At 40.9% G+C, this 26,454-nt stretch overlaps 1 protein-coding gene across 2 annotated transcripts in view; it reads left to right on the top strand.

The window, feature by feature from the left end:
- Window positions 1-26,454, top strand: part of LOC124034065 (syntaxin-binding protein 1-like) — a 50,536-nt gene that overhangs the window by 1,687 nt on the left and 22,395 nt on the right. For both annotated transcript variants that reach the window (XM_046346781.1, XM_046346780.1), the window contains exons 2-13: window positions 6,204-6,253; window positions 7,245-7,326; window positions 7,433-7,509; window positions 7,889-7,967; window positions 8,517-8,620; window positions 11,097-11,245; window positions 11,528-11,612; window positions 12,057-12,187; window positions 21,730-21,837; window positions 21,984-22,044; window positions 22,181-22,246; window positions 22,531-22,611. In XM_046346781.1, the coding sequence (XP_046202737.1) occupies window positions 6,204-6,253; window positions 7,245-7,326; window positions 7,433-7,509; window positions 7,889-7,967; window positions 8,517-8,620; window positions 11,097-11,245; window positions 11,528-11,612; window positions 12,057-12,187; window positions 21,730-21,837; window positions 21,984-22,044; window positions 22,181-22,246; window positions 22,531-22,611 (1,073 nt within the window). The remainder of the gene's footprint in view (window positions 1-6,203; window positions 6,254-7,244; window positions 7,327-7,432; window positions 7,510-7,888; window positions 7,968-8,516; window positions 8,621-11,096; window positions 11,246-11,527; window positions 11,613-12,056; window positions 12,188-21,729; window positions 21,838-21,983; window positions 22,045-22,180; window positions 22,247-22,530; window positions 22,612-26,454) is intronic.

Genomic DNA, 26,454 nt, shown 5'->3' with positions numbered 1-26,454 from the left:
CCTAAAGCTGGGATCCCCACTATGCAGATGTTGCAAGAGCGCATTTTTCACTGGCTGTCGACTGGTTTCAAAAACAATGATTAATAGGCAGCTTAAACTATTTGAGTTCAACCATTATTGGGTTCAAATACACATTTAGATTTGTGAACAGCCATCCACAACAACCACAATCCGTAAGGCGCAAATAGCAAAATGAGAGAGCAGCAGTGTGATTCACATCAATGCGCTATGTAGATATCAATAATAAGTGATATCCGTATCGCCGTAGACTAAACCACTGCTGTCATCCTTACCTCCAAGTGTTTATTCAAGTTGGATAATCTTTGGGTGCCAACAGCAGTCACACCATTGGAAGACATAGCTTGGACTGTAGCCTACAAAGCCTATTCCTGCTCTTTTCCCGCGATCAATCAAACACATTCGGTGTGTCATCATAGTGGTCTCTGACTTGTGGTCAGACTCGCTCAGGTGGAACCACCTTAAACTTGAGCCTTTTTTCAATGCAGATTTGAATGTCATTGAGAAAACAGAGAAGTGTCAAAAAAATAAAAATAAACATCCTTTTGGAATTTAAAGTATTCATCTAGTTTTTCAAGTATCTGTAATCTGATTACAATATTATTTTACTGGTAACGTAAAGGATTACAGTTATATTTTTTTGTACATGTAATCCGTTACTCCCCAACCCTGCTCCTCAGATATCCACTGTATTTGATTGAGGTGAGACAGGATGGTGCTATGGTGATTCAGAGTTTGTTCCCCTGGTGTAAAGTGAGCTGTGGAACTCCACCCAGCCACCAGTAACATTCAGCATCACCAACTGCTAGCTATGTTGGACTTCCTGAAAATCACACATTGTAGTACTGTGTTCACAAGGAATACTGTTGGTTTCACAGTTTGTTGAGCCTGTCCCTTAGATTTTCTGGGTTGTTTTGCTCTTAATCTTGAATACATGTATTGTCATACAGACATAAATATAATAATATAATAATATAATAATAATATATGCCATTTAGCAGAATACTTACAGTCATGGTTTACATTCTAGATAACAACATTAGACCATTAGACCATAACAACATTAGACCATAACAACATTAGACCATTAGACCATAACAGCATTAGACCATTAGATCATAACAACATTAGATCATAACAACATTAGACCATTAGATCAGAACAACATTAGACCATAACAACATTAGACCATTAGACCATAACAAATAGACAATTGAAACATGTATTGTCATACAGACATAAATATCTATGGGTATGACAAATACTGTATAAAAAATTAGAAATGGATGGAAATCACCCACTCAAAAAGACAGAAAAGTTTGTTGAATTTCCAATGTGTTATCACTGCTTTCAACAATCTAAAAGCACAACCAAACTCCAATGGAAAAACAATGTCTGATTTTTGGTTTAGTTGTCAACCAAATATCTAGCACTGACCCCACCCCTGTTTTGGTAAAAAGCTGAGGAATGGGGGTTGGAGAAATTTAACCGCTCATACATTCATAGACAGAGCGACGGAAAAGGACTGACCATCTATGATATTAAAACTATAGTTTAAACCATGTTTTGAGGCGATGTGGTGTTTGTTTACATTTACTTTGTTTACAAACATGGGGGTAAAACAAGCTTATAGTTTGGTTCCCGATGGGGTACAACAGTTAAGCTAAACTCATGAGGCATTTATAAGTTATATTCTTCAAGAATCAATAGGTATTTATCATTTATTTTGTCGATCCAAAAATGTTTGTAGCAACTGCTGATTGCCCCTTTAAAAGTACATGGTGCAAGTGATCAATGCCTTTTGAAATTCTGCGCACATTATTGCTGCAACAAACTGGAATTAAAGCCAGAATAAGTCAGTGGGACAGATGGAACTCTCCAAGCGGAAGATACATCTGCTTCAAAAAGTTGATATTTGGTTGCCCTGACAACCGAACACAATTCAATATCACTAAATATCATTGCATTCACAGCCCTAGGCCTATTGTATTGTCTATGTTTAGTTGAATTTTGGGTTGAATTGAAACAATAGCCGTTGATGACTTTGCAATTGCTATATGGGCCTAAATAGCATAATGGATGAGATATGAGTGATAAAGTATGGTCCCATTTACTTTGCTCTTTTAAATCTACCTCGATAGTAACAGTGAATCTTAGTTTTCAAGTGGAGATCTCTCAGCAATCATTCTCACAATGGCACATTGATAAGTCAGTGACAAATTGTAGATTCCACGTCATAATACGTTGACTAATTACGTTTAAGGAATGTTGAATCAACCAGTTTGTGCGCAGTGGGTTAGTTAATAATTGATATGTTGGTTTCGCATCTCCATCTCACCCCAACAAGTCTAAATGAAAGAGTAGGACTAAATCAAATCAAACTTTAAATGCACTTTAAATAAAGTTTGATTTGATTTAGTTATATTATTTAACTCTCACAATAGCACACTGGTAATAGTCAGTTACAAATATCATAGCTAAGCAGGTCTTGTTTAAAACCCTAAATGTGTAGCTGTGGATAGACCAATTATGCTGCACAGCCTATTGTTTATTTCTGATAGTGGATATAACTTTGAAGATCTGATGTTGTTTTAAAGGTACAAATTCAACATAATGTATACCAGGTTTGTTTATGTTGAAATTTGGTTACCACGATGACATAATCCTGGTTGAAATTGAACTCTCCAAAAAAATATGTTTATGTTGATGACTTTTTTTCAAATCCAATGTATTTCTACGTAGATTCCACGTCACAATACATTGGCAAATTACATTGAAACAACGTTGATTCAACCAGTTTTGGCCCAGTAGGTTGGCTCTTCTGTTTACCTTCTGAGACACAATAGTTGTGGTTGTCCGGCTCAGACAAACAGGAGGAGTTTAGTGCATGCGTCCCAAATGGCACCCTATTTCCTATATAGTTAACAAATGTTGACCAGAGCCCTATTGGCCTTGGTCGAAGGTAGTGCACTATATAGGGAATAGGGCGGCATTTGAGATACAGCCATTATCTCCCATCCCAAAGCAGCTTCTTCGTTTGTTGATGCTGACTGACTCTTTCATGGGGCATTGGCGAAATTTCCCCTAACTAATCCAGTTGGGTAATTGGATACAGAACTCATTCACTGATAGACATGTCACCTCAATTATCAAACCACCCGACCCATATTCAAAACAACAACAGTGTTTGAATGAAGTATATAGGCACATTTTTGTTCTTGATTTCTGAAATGTTAATAATGATTGAGTTGATTGATTGTTATATATTTGTGACATTGTCTTGTTTTGTCTTTCAATGGAGGTAATGCATGTTAAGATTCATTTAGAAAGCAGAGAGCCAGACTATGCTACACCCTTTGAATAACTATTTTTGGGTTCCATGTGGAACCCTTTTCACAGAAGGTTCTACCTGGAACCAAAAAGGTTTTACCTGGAACAAAAAAGGGTTCTCCTATGGGGACAGCGGAAGAGCCCTTTTGGAACAATTGTTTAAATCTTGTATCCTGACCCAACAGCCAAATACTTCTGTCACTGGCTTTTAGGATCCATGCTCTATGTAACAATCATTTTAAGCTGGGGATGAAGGATATACAGAGCCTTCAGAAAGTATTCACACCCCTTGACTTTTCCCACATTTTGTTGTGGTACAAATTCGGATTAAAATCGATTGATTTTCAACACAAAATACTCTGTAATGTCAAAGTGGAAGAAAATTCAATTTAAAAATAAAACCATAATATATCTTGATTAGATAAGTATTCAACCCCCTGAGTCAATACATACTGTATTAGAATCACCTTTGGCAACGTTCACAGCTGTGTGTCTTTTTGGGTAAATCTCTAAGAGATTTGCACACCTGGATTGTACAATATTTGCCCATTTATTATTTTTTAAACTCTTCAAGCTCTGTCAAGTTCGTTGTTGACCATTGCTAGACAGCCATTTTCAAGTCTTGCCTTAGATTTTCAAGCAGATATAAGTCAAAACTAAAACAAGGCCACTCAGGAACATTCAATGTCGTCTTAGTAAGCAACTCCAGTGTATATTTGGCCTTGAGTTTAGATTATTGTCCTGCTGAATGATGAATTTGTCTCCCAGTGTCTGTTGGAAAGCAGACTGAACAGGGTTTTTACTCTTGGATTTTGCTTGTGCTTAGCTCTATTCCGTTTTATTTTTATCCTACCAGAAAAACTCCCTAGTCCTTGCCGTTGATGAGCATACCCATAACATGATGCAGCCACCACCATGCTTGAAAATATGAAGACTGGTGATGTGATGTGTTGTGTTGCCCCAAACATAATGCTTTGTATTCAGGACAAGAAGTTAATTTCTTTGCCACATTTTTTGCAGAATTACTTTAGTGCCTTATTACAAACAGGATGCATGTTTTGAAATATTTTTATTCTGTACAGATTTCCTTCTTTTTACTCTGTCATTAAGGCAACTACAATGTTGTTGATCCATCCTTAGTTATCTCCTATAATAGCCATTAAACTCTGTAACTGTTTTAAAATCACCATTGGCCTCATGGTGAAATCCCTGAGCGGTTTCCTTCCTCTCCGGCAACTAAGTTAGGAAGGACCCCTGTATCTTTGTAGTGACTGGGTGTATTGATTCACCACCAAAAGTGTCATTAATAACTTCACCGTGCTCAAAGGGATATTCAGTGTCTGCTTTTTTTATTTGTACCCATCTAATAATAGGTACCCTTCTTTGTCAAGCATTGGAAAACCTGCCTGGTCTTTGTGGTTGATACAGATAATTGTTTGTGTGGGGTACAGATATGGGGTAATCATTAAAAAAAAGTTAAACACCTATTATGCAATTCATTATGTTTTTGAGCACATTATTACTCATGAAAGTATTTAGGCTAGCCATAACAAAGGATTTGAATACTTAACTCAAGACATTTCCAAAATCAAAATTCCACTTTGCATTGTGGGGTATTGTGTGTAGATCAGTCCCACAAAATCTCAATTTAATCCATTGGAAATTCAGGCTGTACCACAACAAAATGTGGAAAAAGTCAAAGGGTGTGAATACTTTTTTTGAAGGCACTGTAGCTACTACTCATTTAATACCTATACTTATTTAAAATCAAATAACACTGATGAATGTATTTAATGGAGTTTTTTTTAGAATACTAGCCAAATCGAACATGCGCGTGTGTCAACAGGTTTCCCTGTGACATCACATCCTGTGGCACAGAAAGAGCCCAGAAATAGCGACCCTGGCGGTTCCGTGGCGTAAGAGGATTGGAAGAGATTAGGCCTTGTGATTGCTGTGTGTCTCTCTCACTGACTCATTCCAGTAGATAGATGGGCCAGCTTTTAAACTATAGATTCAAACCTGATCCTTCCCCCCTCTCCATTACCACAGACTGGCATTTGGGATGCATGAACTGTCTCCCAGATGGTTCCAACAGGGCACCAGGTTCCCAGACTCCTCACAGATGTAATGAGTGTTACATTTGTATAACCGCTCACTTCAGACCCCTCACCGGAGCCCATTAAATTCCAACTGTGGCTGTGCCATCACTGCTAACACCGTCTGTCACCCACCTAAACAATTCACTAGACCAGAATATCTAATTTGCCCTTTTATACCTGAAGCATTATGCTTAGATACCCAGGCTTCGCTCAAGTTGTTCCATTAGTTTGAGTCAACAAGACGAGATTCGGAAGGATGACCTTGGGAGACTAAACTGTATAAAAGGTGTCAAGGCTCAGGAAAAGACCCAGATGCAGACAGTTTTGAAGTAACAAACGTTTATTACAAAAACAGGACAGCAGGTAAACGACAGGTTAAGGGCAGGCAGAGGTCAGAAGTCCAGAGCAGAGTCTGAAAGGTACAGAACGACAGGCAGGCTCAAGTTCAGGGCAGGCAGAATGGCCAAAAACCGGGAAAGCTAGAAAACTGGCACTAGAGAAAGAAAGGAGTACGGGAAAAACCGCTGGTAGGCTTGACGAAACAGAACGAACTGGCAACAGAAAACAGGTATAAATACACTGGGGATAATGAGGAAGATGGGCGACACCTGGAGGGGGGCAAATAGCACAAAGACAGGTGAAACGGATCAGGGTGCGACACAAGGGGCCAATAGCCTACAGTGCTTGTGCTTTTTAGCACAGAACAGTTTAATGTAAGTTGAAGTGTGTGCTAATCAATTATTCCTCCGTTTACAGAGATTATGAATGATGTCATCAAGAAGGTGCACAAGAAGGGTGAATGGAAGGTATGGGCAAATAAAATAAAACGTTGTCACATGCACTGAATACAACAGATGTAGACCTTACCGGGAAATGCTTACTTACAAGCCCTTAACTAACAATTCAGTTCAAGAAAGAGTTAAGAAAATATTTACAGAATAAAATAAAAAATAATCAAATGTAACACAATAAAAGAACAGTAACGGTTGCGAGTCAGTGTGCGAAGATACGGGTAAGTCAAGGTCATTTGTACATGTATGTAGGGTTAAAGTGCATAGATAATAAACAGCAAGTAGCAGCAGTGTAAAAACAAATGGGGGGGGGGGTGTCAATGTAAATAGTCTGTGTGGCCATTTGATGAATTGTTCAGTAGTCTTATGGCTTAGGGGCAGAAGCTGTTTAGAAGCCTCTTGGACTTAGAGCTCCTGTATCCCTTGCAGTGCGGTAGCATAGAGAACAGTCTATGACTTGGGTGACTGGAGTCTGACAATTTTGGGGGCTTTCCCCTCTGAAATCGCCTAGTATTTACATTTTTTATTTTACTTTATTTAACTAGGCAAGTCAGTTAAGAACAGATTCTTATTTTCAATGGCGGCCTAGGAACAGTATGTGGGTCCTGGATGGTCCTGGATGGCAGGAAGCTTGGTCCCAATGATGTACTGGGCCGTACGCACTACCCTCTGTAGCGCCTTTACAGTCAGATGCTGAGCAGTTGCCATACCAGGCGGTGATGCAACCGGTCAGGATGCTCTCGATGGTGCAGCTGTAGAACTTTTTGAGGATCTGGTTACCCATGCCAAATCTTTTATATCAATGACATTCTTGGTTATGAATGACTGTGTATGTGATAGTACATGATAATAATTGTCTGCACCCAAATGACACCTTATTACCTTTATAGTGCACTACTTTTGACCAGAGCCTTATGAGCCCAAGTCAAAAGTCGCACACTATATAGGGTGCCATTTAGGATACAACCCTTGACCCCCTGTAAACCTCATCCCTGTCCTCCCCCAGGTTCTGGTAGTAGACAAGCTAAGCATGAGGATGATGTCATCCTGCTGTAAGATGACAGATATCATGTCAGATGGCATCACCAGTGAGTACCACTCCGTCAACATCACACACGCACATGCACGCTCAACGTTCAGCATCACTTCAAAGGCTAACTGAATGACTGTGCTTTTCTCTCCTATCCTGTACAGTTGTTGAAGACATTGGCAAGAAGCGAGAACCTCTCCCCAGTATGGAGGCCATCTACCTAATAACTCCCAATGATGAGGTATTGGAACCATTTAGTTTTAGGCAAGTCAGTTAAGAACAAATTCTTATTTTCAATGACGGCCTAGGAACAGTCGGTTAACTGCCTGTTCAGGGGCAGAACGACAGATTTGTACCATGTTAGCTCGGGGATTTGAACTTGCAACCTTCCGGTTATTAGTCCAACGCTCTAACCACTAGGCTACCTTGCCACCCCTTAACTCTTTATCCAAAGTGATTTACTGTAGTGCGTGCATACATTTACTTATGGGCGGTTCCAGTGTAATCAAACCCACAGCCCTGGCGTTGGAAGCGCCATGCTCTACCATCTGAGACACGCAGGAGAAAAAAAAGCTTTAGCGTTCTTTGGTAAGATTTGTGATGTTCCTTCTCCTACCCAGACTGTGGAGGCACTCATAGATGACTTCAGAGACCCGCGGTCGCCCAGATACAGAGGAGCTCACGTCTTCTTCACTGACAGTGAGTAATATTGGAGAGACATGGGACAACTTTGTATCATCACGTATTGTATACAGTATATGAATTTGAGTTTGGAGCAGTCTGATGATAACTTTATATCTGATTCTCCTCGAGTACTGGGAACAGACTAGCAGACAACTCCTCTTTGCCACAATACCAACACTCAATGTCAACCTTACACAGTACACTCTCTCTTCCAAAATGGTTCTTCAGCTGTCCCCATAGGAGAACCCTTTTTGGTTCCTGGGAAAACCCCTTTTTGGTTCCAGGTAGAACCATTTGGGGTTTCATGTAGAACCCTCTGTGGAAAGGCTTCTACTTGGAACCAAAAACGATTCTACTTGGAACCAAAACGGTTCTACCTGGAACCAACAAGGGTTCTTCAAAGGGTTCTCCTATGGGGACAGCCGAAGACCCCTTTTAGGTTCTAGACAGCACCTTTTTCTGTAGGAGAATATAGATTTCTATTCTATTTTCATCCTTTAATTTCATCAAATTTCAATTTTCAATAATTTCATGTTTTTTTTCACTCCCCCCCCCAACTCCCAGCAATCCCAGACACATTGTTCAATCTGTTGACAAAATCCCGTGCGTCCAAAGCCATGAAGACCTTGACTGAGATCCACATCGCCTTTCTGCCCTATGAGTCACAGGTAAGAGCCTCTGCCCCTCTGTCTCTGGCGAGGGATAGAAAGACTGGTAGCTCAGTTGGTAGAGCATGGCGCTTGTAACGCCAGGGTAGTGGGTTCGATCCCCGGGACCACCCATACGTAGAATGTATGCACACATGACTGTAAGTCGCTTTGGATAAAAGCGTCTGCTAAATGGCATATATTATTATTATTATTATAGATACATAGAGAGAGAGGAGGAGGAGAAGGAAAGGGGAAGGATTATGATTAGGGGGGGGGTGAGCAGGAGGGGACACAGAGAAGGAAACACCAGTGGAGAGTGGGAGAGGGGGAGGAGTATAGGTAGAGTAGGGGAGGAGTGGAGTGGGGGAGGGATTGCTGAATGAGCTGGGGTAGTCTCCTCTCCTCTTTCTCCTGATGGAATGTTCCAGAGCAGAGTGGCTTTAGCCAGGCCATGGCTTTGCTGTGCCTCCAATCCTCTGCTGTTCTGTTGTCCTCGAGAATTAATCCTACAGGGGACGGTGTGGGGATGAGAAGGAGATGAGGGGTGTGTGGGGATGCCACGTCGCCCAGCCTCCCTCCCTCCCAGTCCATCTCTAATCCCTCACCTCATTGGCGGATGCATCAAAATGCTGGCCAGGGAGCCAATGGGAGCCGGAGGAGGGTTGTGTGACCGGGGGAAGTTGTTTGCACACTAGAGGGATTGTTGTCATGTGACGGTCAACAGATGGGCTCGAGCGTTTGAAGGTGCTGGTTGCAGTGGTGCATGGGAAAGGGAGAGCCTGCCTGACTGACACACATTATTGGTTTAGTAGAGTGGATGAAGGGAGGCATGGCTGAGAAGAAATAGGAAGTTTTAGTTTGGAAATAAACGGTCACTTACTGTATGTCATGGGGCATTTGGCAGTGTTATCAGAAAGCATTGATTTTCACTGCTATGCAGACGATACGTAGGTCTACATTTCTGTGTCACCAGAGGATTTTAGTTCCACAGATAAATTATTACACTGTATTAGTGATTTAAATACTTGTATGGCTCACAACTTCTTCTGGCTAAATCAAGACAAGACCGAGGTACTTATCGTCGGAACCAAAGCACAGAGAGAGAATCTAGCCTTACATTTTAATCAAAGATTAAACCTAGGTGTTATTTTAGATTCTGAACTAAATTTCAAATTGATATGTGACCAAAATAGCTTTTTACCCCCTGAGGAACATTGCCAAGGTGTGGCCATTTTAAATCAAATCAATCTCTCTCAGGCTGATACAGAGAGACTCATCCATGCTTTTATTACAAGCAAGCTTGACTACTGTAATGCTCTCCTGTCTGGTCTACCCAAGAAAGCCATTGGTCAACTTCAAAACATACAGAATGCTGCAGCACGGGTACTGACCAAGACCAGAGAGCACACAATACACATTACAAGCTCTCTGCACTGACTGCCTGTGAGTTTTAGAATGTATTCTAAGATGTTTCTTTTGGTTTTTCAATCAATCCACGATTGCACACCCCAGTACATGTCAGACATGCTTTTAAGTTATGTAGCCATTAGGTCCCTCAGGTCTTCTGGCGCTGGTATTTTAACTATCCCAAAGCCTAGGACCAAGAAGCATGGAGAATCAACCTTTAGTTATTATGTCCCCAGCCTCTGGAATAGCCTGCCAGGGAACCGAAACCGTGGACATATTTAAAATAGATTTTAACACACCTCTCTTTTTGCTTTGCTTTTCCTTAGGATGCTTTTTAGTTGTTCAGTTTGTGTTATTATTTAGTTCTTATCTTATGTTTGTTGTCTAGTAAATATTTCAGCTTTTATTTTCAAAATGTTTTATTTTTTATTTATTTTTCCATGTGCTGTATAAATAAAGCTTGATTTGATTTCAGAAATCAGTCATAAAGGAAAGAAAGGGAAAGTGGAAAAGGGATTCATAGTCATTTGCACAACTGAGTGGATTCAACTGAAATGTGTCTTCTGCATTTAACTCAACCTCTCTGAATCAGAGAGGTACGGGGGGGCTGCCTTAATTAACATTCACATCGTCGGAGCCCAGGGAGCAGTTGTTGTTGGGGTTTAACTGCCTTTCTCAAGGCTGGAGGAATTCATGAAAGATGTCCCATCTGATCCTACAACACCGTACTGTATTGTCAGTCATTTGGGAATCAATGCAGTCAAATAGGATTATATTATCTCACCCACACAGTCTCACACACTGCTACAGTGCCACCTGCAGGTCTGGCCCTGCATCTCCACTGGATAGGGTTACAAACATTTGTGAATCCTTCCTGGTTGGAGGATTCACAGATTTCTTGCTTATTCTATCCTGATTCCGGGAATATTCCAACCAGGATTTCTGGAAAACCTAGGATTTTTGCGAAAGTGACCAACATTTTTGTGTATAGGACGGGTAACTGTAAAGCTTTGTTGTTAGTGCTGATGTAAAAACAGCCTAATAAAATACATTTCATTGATTTGATTATTTCTCTGTGTGTATCTAGGTGTTTTCCCTGGACAAGACAGATGCCTTCCAGGACTTCTACAGCCCCTACAAGGCTGACATCAAGCACAACATGTTGGCGCGTTGTGCTGAGCAGATCGCCACTCTCTGCAACACCCTGAAGGAATACCCTGGCATCAGATACAGAGGGTAAGAGAGTGCGAGAGAGCTACAGCAATATCAATTACTGCTCCGGTTTCATCTATACTGGCTTCTGTAGTGGTGGCTGGTGGTTCGTTTGAGTCCCAGACAGACCCGAATGGAATGTATAGGCTATGTATCAATCCCAAGGCAGCTACCTACCTCCAAACATAGCATCCTTGTGGATTGGGACATAGCCTATTCATCTGCCTCTGAGAGGATTCTTAGAAGGAGTCAGTGTGATGGAAAGCTAACAGCCTGTTTGTTGCCCACTCTGTTGTCTTGACTCAGGGAGTACAAAGACTGTGCCACTCTGGCTCAGCTCCTGCAGGACAAGCTAGACGGCTACAAGGCAGACGACCCCACCATGGGAGAGGTGAGGCAGGAGAGCAGCCAATCAACAAGCCACACTGATTTAACTGATATAACACACACTGTAAATGGATTTCTGTGAATTTGACAGTATCTTACAGGCAGCTTGGTTGCAAGTACAATTGTGTGTTTCATATTACAGTACACCTACTGTAATATAGATACGGTATCAAACAAGTACGATAGGTCAGCCACCCGCTGCTTTTACCTATTCGTCAGCACGGTGTGTTTTGTCCTTTAGGTTACCGTGAAACATGTCATTATGTCAAATCAATGTATCATTCACAATAATGAAATAGTTGAATCTATTGTAGATCGTTATGACGTTTTGGAGGTTATGAAACTGCAATAGTACAGTCAAATCATAATGTAAAACTCTTTGTCCAGCCATTTGTCTCTTTGTCCCTGTCAGCTAATATGGCCCCCTCTTTCTCTCCGCCACGCCAAGGGTCCGGACAAATCTCGCTCTCAACTCCTGATTCTGGACCGAGGCTTTGACCCAGTCTCTCCCATCCTCCATGAACTCACCCTCCAAGCCATGGGCTATGACCTGCTGGGCATCGAGAACGACGTCTACAAGTAAACACTCCCACGCTGGCACAGCCTGGCACAGCAATGGGTTCATCGCACACAACACACTGGGCCTCGCACCACAGAATTACAGAGAACATATAGGATTTCTATCCCCATGTGAATTATAGGATCTTTATTCCTATGTGAATTATAGGATCTCTATCCCTATGTGAATTATAGGATCTTTATTCCTATGTGAATTATAGGATCTTTATTCCTATCAAATCAAATCAAATCAAATTTATGTATATAGCCCTTCATACATCAGCTGATATCTCAAAGTGCTGTACAGAAACCCAGCCTAAAACCCCAAACAGCAAACAATGCAGGTGTAAAAGCACGGTGGCTAGGAAAAACTCCCTAGAAAGGCCAAAACCTAGGAAGAAACCTAGAGAGGAACCGGGCTATGTGGGGTGGCCAGTCCTCTTCTGGCTGTGCCGGGTAGAGATTATAACAGAACATGACCAAGATGTTCAAATGTTCATAAATGACCAGCATGGTCAAATAATAATAAGGCAGAACAGTTGAAACTGGAGCAGCAGCACAGTCAGATGGACTGGGGACAGCAAGGAGCCATCATGTCAGGTAGTCCTGGGGCACGGTCCTAGGGCTCAGGTCCTCCGAGAGAGAGAAAGAAAGAGAGAATTAGAGAGAGCATATGTGGGGTGGCCAGTCCTCTTCTGGCTGTGCCAGGTGGAGATTATAACAGAACGTGGCCAAGATGTTCAAATGTTCATAAATGACCAGCATGGTTGAATAATAGTAAGGCAGAACAGTTGAAACTGGAGCAGGAGCATGGCCAGGTGGACTGGGGACAGCAAGGAGTCCTCATGTCAGGTAGTCCTGGGACATGGTCCTAGGGCCCAGGCCAGTTGAAACTGGAGCAGCAGCATGGCCAGGTGGACTGGGGACAGCAAGGAGTCATCATGTCAGGTAGTCCTGGGGCATGGTTCTAGGGCTCAGGTCCTCCGAGAGAGAGAAAGAAAGAGAGAAGGAGAGAATTAGAGAACGCACACTTAGATTTACACAGGACACCGAATAGGACAGGAGAAGTACTCCAGATAAACAAACTGACCCTAGCCCCCCGACACATAAACTACTGCAGCATAAATACTGGAGGCTGAGACAGGAGGGGTCAGGAGACACTGTGGCCCCATCCGAGGACACCCCCGGACAGGGCCAAACAGGAAGGATATAACCCCACCCACTTTGCCAAAGCACAGCCCCCACACCACTAGAGGGAAATCTTCAACCACCAACTTACCATCCTGAGACAAGGCCGAGTATAGCCCACAAAGATCTCCGACACGGTACAACCCAAGGGGGGGGGGGAACCCAGACAGGCCGACCACAACAGTGAATCAACCCACCCAGGTGACGCATCCCCCCCCAGGGACGGCACGAGAGAGCCCCAGCAAGCCAGTGACTCAGCCCCGTAACAGGGTTAGAGGCAGAGAATCCCAGTGGAAAAAGGGGAACCGGCCAGGCAGAGACAGCAAGGGCGGTTCGTTGCTCCAGAGCCTTTCCGTTCACCTTCCCACTCCTGGGCCAGACTACACTCAATCATATGACCCACTGAAGAGATGAGTCTTCAATAAAGACTTAAAGGTTGAGACCGAGTTTGCGTCTCTGACATGGGTAGGCAGACCGTTCCATAAAAATGGAGCTCTATAGGAGAAAGCCCTGCCTCCAGCTGTTTGCTTAGAAATTCTAGGGACAATTAGGAGGCCTGCGTCTTGTGACCGTAGCGTACGTATAGGTATGTACGGCAGGACCAAATCAGAGAGGTAGGTAGGAGCAAGCCCATGTAATGCTTTGTAGGTTAGCAGTAAAACCTTGAAATCAGCCCTTGCTTTGACAGGAAGCCAGTGTAGAGAGGCTAGCACTGGAGTAATATGATCAAATTTTTTGGTTCTAGTCAGGATTCTAGCAGCCGTATTTAGCACTAACTGAAGTTTATTTAGTGCTTTATCCGGGTAGCCGGAAAATAGAGCATTGCAGTAGTCTAACCTAGAAGTGACAAAAGCATGGATGAATTTTTCTGCATCATTTTTGGACAGAAAGTTTCTGATTTTTGCAATGTTACGTAGATGGAAAAAAGCTGTCCTCAAAATGGTCTTGATATGTTCTTCAAAAGAGAGATCAGGGTCCAGAGTAACGCCGAGGTCCTTCACAGTTTTATTTGAGACGACTGTACAACCATTAAGATTAATTGTCAGATTCAACAGAAGATCTCTTTGTTTCTTGGGACCTAGAACAAGCATCTCTGTTTTGTCCGAGTTTAATAGTAGAAAGTTTGCAGCCATCCACTTCCTTATGTCTGAAACACATGCTTCTAGCGAGGGCAATTTTGGTGCTTCACCATGTTTCATTGAAATGTACAGCTGTGTGTCATCCGCATAGCAGTGAAAGTTTACATTATGTTTTCGAATAACATCCCCAAGAGGTAAAATATATAGTGAAAACAATAGTGGTCCTAAAACAGAACCTTGAGGAACACCGAAATGTACAGTTGATTTGTCAGAGGACAAACCATTCACAGAGACAAACTGATATCTTTCCGACAGATAAGACCTAAACCAGGCCAGAACATGTCCGTGTAGACCAATTTGGGTTTCCAATCTCTCCAAAAGAATGTGGTGATCGATGGTATCAAAAGCAGCACTAAGGTCTAGGAGCACGAGGACAGATGCAGAGCCTCGGTCCGATGCCATCAAAATGTCATTTACCACCTTCACAAGTGCCGTCTCAGTGCTATGATGGGGTCTAAAACCAGACTGAAGCATTTCGTATACATTGTTTGTCTTCAGGAAGGCAGTGAGTTGCTGCGCAACAGCCTTCTCTAAAATCTTTGAGAGGAATGGAAGATTCGATATAGGCCGATAGTTTTTATATTTTCTGGGTCAAGGTTTGGCTTTTTCAAGAGAGGCTTTATTACTGCCACTTTTAGTGAGTTTGGTACACATCCAGTGGATAGAGAGCCGTTTATTATGTTCAACATAGGAGGGCCAAGCACAGGAAGCAGCTCTTTCAGTAGTTTAGTTGGAATAGGGTCCAGTATACAGCTTGAAGGTTTAGAGGCCATGATTATTTTCATCATTGTGTCAAGAGATATAGTACTAAAACACTTGAGCGTCTCTCTTGATCCTAGGTCCTGGCAGAGTTGTGCAGACTCAGGACAACTGAGGTTTGGAGGAATACGCAGGTTTAAAGAGGAGTCCGTAATTTGCTTTCTAATAATCATAATCTTTTCCTCAAAGAAGTTCATGAATTTATCACTGCTAAAGTGCAAGTCATCCTCTCTTGGGGAATGCTGCTTTTTAGTTAGCTTTGCCACAGTATCAAAAAGGAATTTTGGATTGTTCTTATTTTCCTCAATTAAGTTAGAAAAATAGGACGATCGAGCAGCAGTAAGGGCTCTTCGGTACTGCACGGTACCATCCTTCCAAGCTAGTCGGAAGACTTCCAGTTTGGTGTGGCGCCATTTCCGTTCCAATTTTCTGGAAGCTTGCTTCAGAGCTCGGGTATTTTCTGTGTACCATGGAGCTAGTTTCTTATGAGACATTTTTTTAGTTTTTAGGGGTGCAACTGCATCTAGGGTATTGCGCAAGGTTAAATTGAGATCCTCAGTTAGGTGGTTAACGGATTTTTGTCCTCTGGCGTCCTTGGGTAGGCAGAGGGAGTCTGGAAGGGCATCAAGGAATCTTTGTGTTGTCTGTGAATTTATAGCACGACTTTTAATGTTCCTTGGTTGGGGTCTGAGCAGATTATTTGTTGCAATTGCAAACGTAATAAAATGGTGGTCTGATAGTCCAGGATTATGAGGAAAAACATTAAGATCCACAACATTTATTCCATGGGACAAAACTAGGTCCAGCGTATGACTGTGAGAGTGAGTGGGTCCAGAGACATGTTGGACAAAACCCACTGAGTCGATGATGGCTCCAAAAGCCTTTTGGAGTGGGTCTGTGGACTTTTCCATGTGAATATTAAAGTCACCAAAGATTAGAATATTATCTGCAATGACTACAAGGTCTGATAGGAATTCAGGGAACTCAGTGAGAAACGCTGTATATGGCCCAGGAGGCCTGTAAACAGTAGCTATAAAAAGTGATTGAGTAGGCTGCATAGATTTCATGACTAGAAGCTCAAAAGACGAAAACGTCATTTTTTTTTTTGTAAATTGAAATTTGCTATCGTAAATGTTAGCAACACCTCCGCCTTTGCGGGATGCACGGGGATATGGTCACTAGTGTAGCCAGGAGGTGAGGCCTCATTTAACACAGTAAATTCATCAGGCTTAAGCCATGTTTCAGTCAGGCCAATCACATCAAGATTATGATCAGTGATTAGTTCATTGACTATAATTGCCTTTGAAGTAAGGGATCTAACATTAAGTAGCCCTATTTTGAGATGTGAGGTATCATGATCTCTTTCAGTAATGACAGGAATGGAGGTGGTCTTTATCCTAGTGAGATTGCTAAGGCGAACACCGCCATGTTTAGTTTTGCCCAACCCAGGTCGAGGCACAGACACGGTCTCAATGGTGATAGCTGAGCTGACTACACTAACTATGCTAGTGGCAGACTCCACTATGCTGGCAGGCTGGCTAATAGCCTGCTGCCTGGCCTGCACCCTATTTCATTGTGGAGCTAGAGGAGTTAGAGCCCTGTCTATGTTGGCAGATAAGATGAGAGCACCCCTCCAGCTAGGATGGAGTCCGTCACTCCTCAGCAGGTCAGGCTTGGTCCTGTTTGTGGGCGAGTCCCAGAAAGAGGGCCAATTATCTACAAATTCTATCTTTTGGGAGGGGCAGAAAACAGTTTTCAACCAGCGATTGAGTTGTGAGACTCTGCTGTAGAGCTCATCACTCCCCCTAACTGGGAGGGGGCCAGAGACAATTACTCGATGCCGACACATCTTTCTAGCTGATATGCACGCAGAAGCTATGTTGCGCTTGGTGATCTCTGACTGTTTCATCCTAACATCGTTGGTGCCGACGTGGATAACAATATCTCTATACTCTCTACACTCGCCAGTTTTAGCTTTAGCCAGCACCATCTTCAGATTAGCCTTAACGTCGGTAGCCCTGCCCCCGGGTAAACAGTGTATGATCGCTGGATGATTCGCTTTAAGTCTAATACTGCGGGTAATGGAGTCGCCAATGACTAGAGTTTTCAATTTGTCAGAGCTAATGGTGGGAAGCTTCGGCGTCTCAGACCCCGTAACGGGAGGAGTAGAGACCAGAGAAGACTCGGCCTCTGACACCGACCCGCTGCTTAATGGGGAGAACCGGTTGAAAGTTTCTGTCTGCTGAATGAGCGACACCGGTTGAGCGTTCCTACAGCATTTCCTTCCAGAAACCGTGAGAAAGTTGTCCGGCTGCGGGGACTGTGCCAGGGGATTTATACTACTATCTGTACTTACTGGTGGCACAGACGCTGTTTCATCCTTTCCTACACTGAAATTACCCTTGCCTAACGATTGCGTCTGAAGCTGGGCTTGCAGTACAGCTATCCTCGCCGTAAGGCGAGCACAGCGGCTGCAATTAGAAGGCATCATGTTAATGTTACTACTTAGCTTCGGCTGTTGGAGGTCCTGACGAATCGTGTCCAGATAAAGCGTCCGGAGTGAAAAAGTCGAGGAAAAAATAAATATATGAACGGTAATTAAAAAGTGAAACCCGTAAAGTTGTCAGGTAGCAAAATAGGTTGGCAACAAAACGCACAGCAATTTGAAAACAAGCCTGCAAGTTGTGACCGGAATGCAAATTATAGGATCTTTATTTCTATGCGAATTATAGGATCTCTATTCCTATGTGAATTATAGGATCTTTATTTCTATGTGAATTATAGGATCTTTATTCCTATGCAAATTATAGGATCTTTATTCCTATGCGAATTATAGGATCTCTATTCCTATGTGAATTATAGGATCTTTATTTCTATGTGAATTATAGGATCTTTATTCCTATGCGAATTATAGGATCTCTATCACTATGCGAATTATAGGATCTTTATTCCTATGCTAATTATAGGATCTCTATTCCTATGTGAATTATAAGATTTCTATCCCTATGTGAATTATAAGATCTCTATTCCTATGTGAATTATAGGATCTCTATCCCTATGTGAATTATAGGATCTCTATCCCTATGTGAATTATAGGATCTCTATCCCTATGTGAATTATAGAATCTCTATCCCTATGTGAATTATAGAATCTCTATCCCTATGTGAATTATAGGATCTCTATTCCTATGTGAATTATAGGATCTCTATCCCTATGTGAATTATAGGATCTTTATTCCTATGTGAATTATAGGATCTCTATCCCTATGTGAATTATAGAATCTCTATCCCTATGTGAATTATAGGATCTCTATTCCTATGTGAATTATAGAATCTCTATCCCTATGTGAATTATAGAATCTCTATCCCTATGTGAATTATAGAATCTCTATCCCTATGTGAATTATAGGATCTCTATCCCTATGTGAATTATAGGATCTCTATCCCTATGTGAATTATAGGATCTCTATCCCTATGTGAATTATAGGATCTCTATCCCTATGTGAATTATAGGATCTCTATCCCTATGTGAATTATAGGATCTCTATCCCTATGTGAATTATAGGATCTCTATCCCTATGTGAATTAACAATAGGATCTCTATCCCTATGTGAATTAACAATAGGATCTCTATCCCTATGTGAATTAACAATAGGATCTCTATCCCTATGTGAATTAACAATAGGATCTCTATCCCTATGTGAATTAACAATAGGATCTCTATCCCTATGTGAATTAACAATAGGATCTCTATCCCTATGTGAATTAACAATAGGATCTCTATCCCTATGTGAATTAACAATAGGATCTCTATCCCTATGTGAATTAACAATAGGATCTCTATCCCTATGTGAATTATAGGATCTCTATCCCTATGTGAATTAACAATAGGATCTCTATCCCTATGCGAATTATAGGATCTCTATCCCTATGTGAATTATAGGATCTTTATTCCTATGCGAATTATAGGATCTTTATTCCTATGTGAATTATAGGATTTTTATTCCTATGTGAATTATAGGATCTCTATCCCTATGTGAATTATAGGATATTTATTCCTATGTGAATGATAAAATCTCTATCCCTATGTGAATTATAGGATCTCTATCCCTATGTGAATTAACAATAGGATCTCTATCCCTATGTGAATTAACAATAGGATCTCTATCCCTATGTGAATTATAGGATCTCTATCCCTATGTGAATTAACAATAGGATCTCTATCCCTATGTGAATGATAAAATCTCTATCCCTAGGTGAATTATAGGATATTTATTCCTATGTGAATGATAAAATCTCTATCCCTATGTGAATTAACAATAGGATCTCTATCCCTATGTGAATTATAGGATCTCTATCCCTATGTGAATTAACAATAGGATCTCTATCCCTATGTGAATGATAAAATCTCCATCCCTATGTGAATTATAGGATCTCTATCCCTATGTGAATTATAGGATCTCTATCCCTATGTGAATTATAGGATCTCTATCCCTATGTGAATTAACAATAGGATCTCTATCCCTATGTGAATTAACAATAGGATCTCTATCCCTATGTGAATTAACAATAGGATCTCTATCCCTATGTGAATTAACAATAGGATCTCTATCCCTATGTGAATTAACAATAGGACAATAGGATCTCTATCCCTATGTGAATTAACAATAGGATCTCTATCCCTATGTGAATTAACAATAGGATCTCTATCCCTATGTGAATTAACAATAGGATCTCTATCCCTATGTGAATTAACAATAGGATCTCTATCCCTATGCGAATTATAGGATCTCTATCCCTATGTGAATTATAGGATCTTTATTCCTATGCGAATTATAGGATCTTTATTCCTATGTGAATGATAAAATCTCCATCCCTATGTGAATTATAGGATCTCTATCCCTATGTGAATTATAGGATCTCTATCCCTATGTGAATTATAGGATCTCTATCCCTATGTGAATTAACAATAGGATCTCTATCCCTATGTGAATTAACAATAGGATCTCTATCCCTATGTGAATTATAGGATCTCTATCCCTATGTGAATTAACAATAGGATCTCTATCCCTATGTGAATGATAAAATCTCTATCCCTATGTGAATTATAGGATCTCTATTCCTATGTGAATTATAGGATCTCTATCCCTATGTGAATTATAGGATCTCTATCCCTATGTGAATTATAGGATCTCTATCCCTATGTGAATTATAGGATCTCTATCCCTATGTGAATTAACAATAGGATCTCTATCCCTATGTGAATGATAAAATCTCTATCCCTATGTGAATTATAGGATCTCTATTCCTATGTGAATTATAGGATCTATATCCCTATGTGAATTATAGGATCCCTATCCCTATGTGAATTATAGGATCTCTATCCCTATGTGAATTATAGGATCTCTATCCCTATGTGAATTAACAATAGGATCTCTATCCCTATGTGAATTATAGGATCTCTATCCCTATGTGAATTAACAATAGGATCTCTATCCCTATGTGAATGATAAAATCTCTATCCCTATGTGAATTATAGGATCTCTATTCCTATGTGAATTATAGGATCTCTATCCCTATGTGAATTATAGGATCCCTATCCCTATGTGAATTATAGGATCTCTATCCCTATGTGAATTAACAATAGGATCTCTATCCCTATGTGAATTATAGGATCTCTATCCCTATGCGAATTATAGGATCTCTATCCCTATGTGAATTATAGGATCTTTATTCCTATGTGAATTATAGGATCTTTATTCCTATGTGAATTATAGGATTTTTATTCCTATGCGAATTATAGGATCTCTATCCCTATGTGAATTATAGGATATTTATTCCTATGTGAATGATAAAATCTCTATCCCTATGTGAATTATAGGATCTCTATCCCTATGTGAATTATAGGATCTCTATTCCTGTGTGAATTATAGGATCTTTATTCCTATGCGAATTATAGGATCTTTATTCCTATGCGAATTATAGGATCTTTATTCCTATGCGAATTATAGGATCTTTATTCCTATGCGAATTATAGGATCTCTATCCCTATGTGAATTATAGGATCTCTATCCCTATGTGAATTATAGGATCTCTATCCCTATGTGAATTAACAATAGGATCTCTATTCCTATGTGAATTAACAATAGGATCTCTATCCCTATGTGAATGATAAAATCTCTATCCCTATGTGAATTATAGGATCTCTATCCCTATGTTATATGATCTCTATCCCTGGCACAGCCTCGCAATAGGTCCATCTCTCGTTTTGTTTGGATAGGAATTGTCATCTTGTTCGGTAGCTTCCTATTTAGTTCTAAGTAAACATTTGGGCATATCAATCTTTGCTGTTATGAGCGTTTATGTTGTACACCTCTCTGTGTTTGACTCTGTTCCCTGTTTCTCTCTCTCTCCTCTCTCTCTCCTCTCTTGCTCTCGCTTTCGTCTCTTGCTCTCTCGCTCTGTCTCTGTCTGTCAGGTATGACACCAGTGGGATGGGGGAGGTCAAGGAGAAGGCGGTGTTGCTGGATGAGGATGATGACCTGTGGATGAGTCTCAGACACAAGCATATTGCCGAAGTCACCACGTAAGTCTTTACAAAATAGGATGCTCCCGTGGTTCTCACACACATACACGCACGGACACACAGACGCACGGAAGCCCTGCTGCCCTGTATAGGTCTTTTATTTATCTCTCTTTTTTTAAATCTATCCCTCTCACACATTCAAACAGGGCTGTGACCCGCTCCCTTAAAGAATTCTCAGCCACCAAAAAGATGAACACAGGAGAGAAGGTACATGCAACTCAGTCTTTATTAGTCCTACCGACCTACTGCATTATTGAACTGCGATGTGTCCTTCGTAACCCTCTGTACTGTATAGACTGCTGTATGTGTCTAACAGTGATGTGCTGTTCTGGGTTTGCTACAGACCACAATGAAAGACTTGTCTCAGATGCTGAAGAAGATGCCGCAGTATCAGAAAGAGCTAAGCAAGGTAAGCATGATGAGCCATATGATACTGTATGGATGTCCCAGCACAGAAATAATACCCCCAACATGCTCAGACAGACAACTGGTTCCCCAGGCAGCTATGCAATATAACACATAGAAGACCTTCACTGTGGACTATTAAGACTATGAATGTGACACCAAATTGACTGAAACGTGGAGGGACTACCTTGACGTTGTCCAATAAGAAATGCTTGTTTCCTTTTTTCGGGCTGCAAATTGATTTTGCTACTGTGTACACTAATGAATCCACCCCTCCCTGTGTTTCAGTACTCTACCCACCTCCACCTGGCTGAAGACTGTATGAACCGATATCAGGGCACGGTGGACAAGCTGTGTCGTGTTGAGCAGGTAGCAGAATAACCAGGGAGCCCAGGGAATTGGAATACATTTCAGTGAAATGTTTGTGATCTGTTTGAACTCTTGCCAACTCCATTGCTGTTATTGTCAAGCCAAACAACAAGTGACAGGGAGTTGGCATTATAGCACAAATAGACTAGCACTCGGGCTATTAAAATACACTATACGGGATATAACCTGAGTGTACAAAACATTAATATTGAGTTGCACCCCCTTTTGCTCTCAGAACAGCCTCAATTCGTCGGGGCATGGTCTCTACAAGGTGTCGAAAGCGTTCCACAGGGATGCTGGCCCCATGTTGACTCCAATGCTTCCCACAGTTGTGTCAAGTTGGCTGGATGTCCTTGGCTGGACCATTCTTAGATAAATCTTTTTCAACTATTATTATTATTACTATTATATAATTTTCCTTGTTTCAGGTCAACATCGTAAAGAGATTGTACATATATTTGAATTCCAAAATGAAACAAGGTAACGCAAAACATAGCATAACCAACAAACACCAAACCATAGCATAACCAACAAACACCAAACCATAGCATAACCAACAAACAGCAAAACATAGCATAACCAACAAACAGCAAAACATAGCATAACCAACAAACAGCAAAACATAGCATAACCAACAAACAGCAAAACATAGCATAACCAACAAACACCAAAACATAGCATAACCAACAAACACCAAACCATAGCATAACCAACAAACACCAAAACATAGCATAACCAACAAACAGCAAAACATAGCATAACCAACAAACAGCAAAACATAGCATAACCAACAAACACCAAAACATAGCATAACCAACAAACACCAAAACATAGCATAACCAACAAAACATAGCATGACCAACAAAACATAGCATGACCAACAAAACATAGCATGACCAACAAACAGCAAAACATAGCATAACCAACAAACAGCAAAACATAGCATAACCAACAAACAGCAAAACATAGCATAACCAACAAACAGCAAAACATAGCATAACCAACAAACACCAAACCATAGCATAACCAACAAACAGCAAACCATAGCATAACCAACAAACAGCAAAACATAGCATAACCAACAAACACCAAAACATAGCATAACCAACAAACACCAAAACATAGCATAACCAACAAAACATAGCATGACCAACAAACACCAAAACATAGCATAACCAACAAACACCAAAACATAGCATAACCAACAAACACCAAAACATAGCATAACCAACAAACACCAAAACATAGCATAACCAACAAACACCAAAACATAGCATAACCAACAAACACCAAACCATAGCCAAAACAATAAGACTTATACATTCCATTTCTGTTCTCTGCTCTTCATTTTTAATTACTTTAATCAAAAAAAATATAACATTCATTTCATTATCATTATTTTTTTTAATGTTCCTTACATAGACTATCAAAATAAATAAAGTCACACACTCCATATATTAACTCCCAGTAATTTAATGGGAATTTACCAACTTTTCAGCAGCACTGTGCCTTCCTCAGGGTAATGTCATGAATACTTGAACCAGTTTATGTAGACAAACTGGGCAATTAGTGCAACCAATGGCAGTAGTGAGGGGTGTGACATAAGTTAATTAAAATAAATGAGTGAAACTGTTAAAAAAACAATTCAATTTCACATAATTGTTTCGTATTTAATTTCATATTTGTTACATGTAATCGGTAATTTGGTTCAACCTTAATGTGTAATGAGCATCATCAACAGGGGGAACGTATTAGGTGTACGCTAATAATCTGTAAAAAGAATATATACATTTATAAGACTTGTTCAGAAAATAAAGATACAAAAAAATGTGACTATGTGAATGAACTATCTAAAGGTGACTTCTTATCGCAAACTGAATTGTGACCCTACCCTAGAATTCCAGTATAATATCTCATCCATAGTGGAAAGCTGTTTAGAATCAGGACAAATCACCCAAAACTCAACTAATTTTCTATGTGTGAAATTTCCCAAGATACCAACTTTCTATACAGTCGCTAAATTACACAAACAAGTGTCTCCTCCTCCAGGTAGACCCATTGTCTCCTCCTCCAGGTAGACCCATTGTCTCCTCCTCCAGGTAGACCCATTGTCTCCTCCTCCAGGTAGACCCATTGTCTCCTCCTCCAGGTAGACCCATTGTCTCCTCCTCCAGGTAGACCCATTGTCTCCTCCTCCAGGTAGACCCATTGTCTCCTCCTCCAGGTAGACCCATTGTAGCAGCAATCTACTCTGTGACATACAACATTTCTAAATTTGTGGATTACCACATTAAACCGATGGTTGAGAATCTCCCATCTTATGCCAAAGACACTAGTCACATGATCTCATTGATAGAGGGCTTAGGAAGGATACCCACCCTGCTGGCCACTTTTGATGTGGAGAGCATGTACACTAACATCCCACACACAGGAGGCTTGCAGGCGCTGCAACACCTCCTACAGCAGAGAGACTCCCCTTGCTCCATCCAATGGTTGCATCTTACAACTTACTGAACTGGTATTATCCGATAATTACTTTGTCTTTGAGTCAGACTTTTCCTTCAAATTCGGGGTGTAGCCATGGGTTCCCCCTTTTCCCCCAACTATGCAAACCTGTATATGGGACAATTTGAGGAACCACTCCTTTATAAAAAACAGAGACACACCCCTGACTTTCTAAAATACTCCTATGGAAGAGATACATAGATTATGTTTTTGTTCTCTGGGAAGGAAGTCACCAGGAACTAAATTAACTCCAAACTCTACTAAACGAGAGGTCTGAATACCTCAAATTCACCATGCTGACTGATGAGAGAAAAATAAACTACTTGGATTTATGGATTATCAAAGTGATGCATTACACACAGACTTCCACATAAAGTCCACAGAACGCAATACCTTGCTGTGTGCGGATAGTATGCATCCCCTTCCCCCCAAGAAGGGTCTACCATATAGCCAGTTATGCATGGTTGAACAAATCTGTGGCCACCAGACAGATTTTGACAGCAATGCTAAAAAAAAGACAGATACATTCAAAATGGGAGGCTACAAGGACAAAACTCTTGATGCTGCAATGATGAAAATATCTCAAAAACCAAGAGAGGAATTACTAAAAACTCAACCAAAGAAGAAAAACAACGCAACCGTATTTTGCACTAAGTACACCAAGGGTTCGGAGAAAATGAAAGCAATCCTGAAAAAGCACTGGCATATTCTGCAATCAGACATAAAAATTGCACACCTCTTCAAGGAACCCCCACTGTTGGTCTATAAACGTGGTCGCAATATTGGAGATGGTTTGGTGAGATCTGACCTGCCCCCTGAGCCCACTCAGACACTCTGGACACCTATCCCAAATGGGAACTACAAATGTGGCTCATGCGCACAGTGCAATAGCACTATAAAAACGTCTTTCTTCAGACACCCACATACAGGTCGAAAACTCCCTGTTAGGAGTGTCATCTCATGCGAGACCAAAGGAGTAATCTATCTCATCACCTGTTCATTAGGAAAAGCCTACGTAGGACAAACGAAAAGACAATTAAAACAACGCATAGCTGAATACCGCAGCTCAATCAGGTGTAAGAACATTGACTATCCAGTAGCAGCTCACTACAAAGGGAGGCTTACTGGATATCCTATCTAAAAACATTGACCCCTGATTGGTCTGAATGTTGACTTTGATCTCAGGCCCTTCTAATGAACAATTCTTTCATATATGAACAAGTCTTATAAACGTATATATTCTTTCTACAGCTTATTAGCGTACACCTACTATTTTCCCCCATTGATGATGCTCATTATACATTAAGGTTGAACCAAACGATTACATGTAACAAATAT

This window comes from Oncorhynchus gorbuscha, linkage group LG04, assembly GCF_021184085.1.
Source record: "Oncorhynchus gorbuscha isolate QuinsamMale2020 ecotype Even-year linkage group LG04, OgorEven_v1.0, whole genome shotgun sequence".
In the NCBI taxonomy this organism is placed as follows: domain Eukaryota; kingdom Metazoa; phylum Chordata; class Actinopteri; order Salmoniformes; family Salmonidae; genus Oncorhynchus; species Oncorhynchus gorbuscha.
Note: the sequence above shows the minus strand (reverse complement) of the source record. Positions and strands in the feature narration are given on the sequence as shown.